Genomic DNA, 5,000 nt, shown 5'->3' on the forward strand with positions numbered 1-5,000 from the left:
CAGACAGACAGATAGATACTAGGGAGACAGACAGGCAGACACCAGAGACACAGACAGACAGACATACACGAGGGAGAGAGACAGACACCAGGAAGATGGACAGACAGACAGACTCCAGGGAGACAGACAGACAGACATCAGGGAGGGAGACAGACAGACAGACAGATACCAGGGACACAGACACACAGACAGACACACAGACAGACAGACACCAGGGACACAGACACACAGACAGACAGACAGACACCAGGGACACAGACAGACAGACACCAGGGACACAGACAGACAGACAGACATCAGGGAGACAGACACACAGACAGACAGACAAACAGATAGATACTAGGGGGACAGACAGACAGACACCAGAGACACAGACAGACACCAGGGAGACGGACAGACAGACAGACAAACATCAGGGAGACAGACAGACAGAGACAGACAGACACCAGGGACACAGACAGACAGACAGACAGACAGACACCAGGGACACAGACACACAGACAGACAGACAGACACCAGAGACACAGACACACAGACAGACATCAGGGAGACAGACAGACACCAGGGACACAGACACACAGACAGACATCAGGGAGACAGACAGACAGATAGATACTAGGGAGACAGACAGACACCAGAGACACAGACAAACAGACACCAGGGAGATGGACAGACAGACAGACTCCAGGGAGACAGACAGACAGACAGATACCAGGGACACAGACAGACACCAGGGACACAGACACATAGACAGACACAGACAGACACAGACACACAGACACAGACGGACAGAGAAACAGACAGAGACAGACAGACACCCTGGGCCTCCCTCCTTACCTCTGTCTTCCTCCCCGACCGACCCGAGCACTGTTGGGAGGAGCATCAGGGTGAAGGCCAGGGCAGCCCAGAGCCCCGGCAGCCAGCCCCGGAGGCTCATGGATGGACAGACAGACGGATGGATGGATGGATGGATGGATGGATGGATGGATGGATGGATGGGTGGATGGATGGATGGATGGATGGATGGATGGATGGATGGATGGATGGATGGATGGGTGGATGGATGGGTGGATGGATGGATGGATGGATGGATGGATGGATGGGTGGATGGATGGGTGGATGGATGGGTGGATGGATGGGTGGATGGATGGATGGATGGATGGATGGATGGATGGATGGATGGATGGATGGATGGATGGATGGATGGATGGATGGATGGATGGATGGGTGGATGGATGGGTGGATGGGTAGATGGATGGATGGATGGGTGGATGGATGGATGGATGGGTGGATGGATGGATGGATGGATGGGTGGATGGATGGGTGGATGGATGGGTGGATGGATGGATGGGTGGATGGATGGATGGATGGATGGATGGATGGGTGGATGGATGGGTGGATGGGTAGATGGATGGATGGATGGGTGGATGGATGGATGGATGGATGGATGGGGGGACAGGGCTGGTGGGACCGTGTCGGGGCCCAGGCCGCCGTCTGTCTGTCTGTCCGTCCGTGTGTCTGGCTGTCCTGCATGGGAGGAGGAAGCGGGGGAGGGGAGGGGAAACACAGACGCAGGAAACCGAGTCGGAGATGCCGGGCGGCTGATATGGAGGAGGCCGTTGGGGAGGGGGGGGATGGGCCCCACCGCGTGACAGGGACGGACGGACGGACGCGGAGAGACAGACAGACAGATAAACAGATGGACAGACAGGGAGAAAGACGGATGGACAGACAGACAGACGGATAGACAGAAAGACAGAGAGACTCAGAGACAGACAGAGGGACACCAGGGTGACAGACAGACAGACAGACACAGACAGACAGACACAGACAGACAGACACAGACAGACACAGACAGATACAGACAGACACAGACAGACACAGACACAGACAGACAGACACAGACAGACACAGACAGACACAGACAGACAGACAGACACAGACAGACAGACAGACACAGACAGATACAGACAGACAGACAGACACAGACAGATACAGACAGACAGACAGACACAGACAGACAGACAGACACAGACAGATACAGACAGACAGACAGACACAGACAGACAGACAGACACAGACAGACAGACAGACACAGACAGACAGACAGATACAGACACAGACAGACAGACAGACAGATACAGACACAGACAGACAGACAGACAGACACAGACAGACAGACACAGACAGACAGACACAGACAGACAGACACAGACAGACAGACAGGGAAAAACACAGATAGATGGATGGACAGAGAGACAGACAGACAGAGGGACAGACAGAGGGATGGACAGACAGGTGGACAGACAGACAGACATGGAGAGAGAGAGAGGGACAGAGGGACAGACGCAGAGACAGACAGACAGACACACATGGACCCTGAGAAAGACGGACACACGGACGGACGGACGGACGGACGCAGTTTCGGGGCGCGGCCAGCGGGTGGCAGCGCAGGTCAGAGGTCGCCAGAGTGACATCACACGGGAACGAGTCACAGACACCCGCCCGCTGTCCCTCTGTCTGTCCTTCTGTCCATCCGTCTGTCCCTGTCTATCCCTCTGTGAGTCTGTCTGTCTGTCTGTCCATCTCTCTTGTTTGTCTGTCCCTCTGTCTATCTGTCCTTCTGTCTGTCTGTGTGTCCCTGTCTGTCTGTCCCTCTGTCTGTCTGTCCCTGTCTGTCCCTCTGTCCGTCTCTCTGTCTGTCTGGCCCTCTGTCTGTCCATCTGTCTGTCCCTCTGTCCGTCTGTCCCTCTGTCTGTCCGTCCCTCTGTGTGTCTGTCTGTCTGTCTGTCCCTCTTGCTGACCATCCATCTGTCAGTCTGTCAGTCTGTCTGTCTGTGTGTCCCTCCATCAGTCCCTCTGTCCCTCTGTCTATCTGTCCTTCTGTCTGTCTGTCTGTCCCTCTGTCTGTCCGTCTGTCTGTCTGTCTGGCCCTGTCTGTCTGGCCCTCTGTCTGTCCATCTCTCTGTCTGTCTCTCCCTCTGTCTGTCCGTCAGTCTGTCTGTCTGTCTGTGTGTCCCTCCATCAGTCCCTCTGTCCCTCTGTCTGTCTGTCCCTCCAATCTTCTGTCCCTCTGTCTGTCTGTCTGTCTATACATGTCCATCCCTCTGTGTGTCTGTCTGTCCATCCATCGGTCTCTCTGACCTTCTGTCTGTCAGTCTGTCTGTCAGTCTGTCTGTCCCTGTCTGTCTGTCCCTCTGTCCGTCTGTCCCTCTGTCCGTCTGTCCCTCTGTCTGTCTGTCCCTCTGTCTGTCTGTCCCTCTGTCTGTCCCTCTGTCTGTCTGTCCCTCTGCCTGTCCGTCCCTCTGTGTGTCTGTCTGTCTGTCCCTCTGGCTGACCATCCATCTGTCAGTCTGTCAGTCTGTCTGTCTGTCTGTCCCTCCATCAGTCCCTCTGTCCCTCTGTCTATCTGTCCCTCTGTCTGTCCGTCTGTCTGTCTGTCTATCCGTGTCCATCCCTCTGTGTCTGTCTGTCCCTCCATCGGTCTCTCTGTCCTTCTGTCTGTCAGTCTGTCTGTCCCTCTGTCCGTCTGTCCCTCTGTCCGTCTGTCCCTCTGTCTGTCTGTCTGTCCCTCTGTCCGTCTGTCCCTCTGTCCGTCCGTCCCTCTGTCTGTCCGTCCCTATGTCTGTCCGTCCCTCTGTGTGTCTGTCTGTCTGTCCCTCTGGCTGACCATCCATCTGTCAGTCTGTCTGTCTGTCTGTGTGTCCCTCCATCAGTCCCTCTGTCCCTCTGTCTATCTGTCCTTCTGTCTGTCTGTCCTTCTGTCTGTCTGTCTATCCGTGTCCATCCCTCTGTGTGTGTCTGTCCCTCCATTGGTCTCTCTGACCTTCTGTCTGTCCCTCTGTCTGTCCGTCTGTCTGTCTGTCTGTCCCTGTCTGTCTGTCCCTCTGTCTGTCTGTCTGTCTGTCCGTCCCTCTGTGTGTCTGTCTGTCCCTCTGTCCGTCTGTCCCTCTGTCTGTCCGTCCCTCTCTGTGTGTGTGTCTGTCTGTCCCTCTGTCTGTCCATCTGTCAGTCTGTCTGTGTGTCTGTCTGTCCCTCCATCAGTCCCTCTGTCCCTCTGTCTGTCCTTCTGTCTGTCTGTCTATCCGTGTCCATCCCTCTGTGTGTCTGTCTGTCCCTCCATCGGTCTCTCTGTCCTTCTGTCTGTCAGTCTGTCTGTCCATCGGTCTGTCCCTGTCTGTCTGTCCCTCTGTCTGTCCCTGTCTGTCTGTCCCTCTGTCTGTCTGGCCCTCTGTCTGTCTGGCCCTCTGTCTATCCATCTCTCTGTCTATCTGTCCTTCTGTGTATCTGTCTGTCCCTCTGTCTGTCTGTCTGTCCGTCCTTTTGTTTCTTTGTCTGTCTGTCTGTCTCCCCTTCTGTCCACCTGAATTTCTGCACGTCCGTCTGTCCCTCTGTCTCTCATGCCTCTGTCTGTCCCCCCGTCCGTCCGTCCGTCCATCCGAGAAACTCCGAAGCACACAGGCCTGAGGGAGGGGGCGGGGGTTAGGACTCAGCACCCAGCACCCCAGAGAAGGACTGTGCACCCAGCACCCCCACGACACCCTATATTTCCAGAATGTTCCGGGGAGTGTGTGGGGGGGAACATCACACACCCCTCCCCCCACTCCCCACCCACGACCTCAGTTTCCCCATCGCCAAATGAGGAAGAAGAAGGAGAAAAAACAAAAAGCACCCCGGGATTTTAGGAGAAATGAAAAAGGGGAACAGGCCGAGGACCCCGCCCCACCCAGACAGACGGACACACGGATGAACAGAGGGACAGACGGACAGCTGCCAGATTCACCCCCTGGACAGACAGACACACAGATGTGCAGATGTCCTGCGGTGAGCGTGTAGAATAACTGACATGGGGGGAAGGAGGGAAGGAAGGAAAGAAGGAAGGAAGGAGGGAAGGAAGGAAGGAGAGAAGGAAGGAAGGAAGGAGGGAAGGAAGGAAGGAAGGAAGGAGGGAAGGAAGGAAGGAAGGAAGGAAGGAGGGAAGGAAGGAGGGAAGGAAGGAA

At 55.4% G+C, this 5,000-nt stretch overlaps 1 protein-coding gene across 2 annotated transcripts in view; it reads right to left on the reverse strand.

The window, feature by feature from the left end:
• LOC138818303 (cytokine receptor-like factor 2) overlaps positions 1-5,000 on the reverse strand; it is a 24,952-nt gene that overhangs the window by 12,800 nt on the left and 7,152 nt on the right. The window contains exon 2 of one of the 2 annotated variants that reach the window (XM_070009288.1): positions 838-867. The exons of the other annotated variant lie outside the window; for it this stretch is intronic. Within the exon in view, the coding sequence (XP_069865389.1) occupies positions 838-867 (30 nt within the window). The remainder of the gene's footprint in view (positions 1-837; positions 868-5,000) is intronic. 2 annotated transcript variants of the gene reach the window in all.

This window comes from Dipodomys merriami, unplaced genomic scaffold, assembly GCF_024711535.1.
Source record: "Dipodomys merriami isolate MVZ:Mamm:240054 unplaced genomic scaffold, mDipMer1.0.p SCAF_730, whole genome shotgun sequence".
Taxonomy (NCBI): domain Eukaryota; kingdom Metazoa; phylum Chordata; class Mammalia; order Rodentia; family Heteromyidae; genus Dipodomys; species Dipodomys merriami.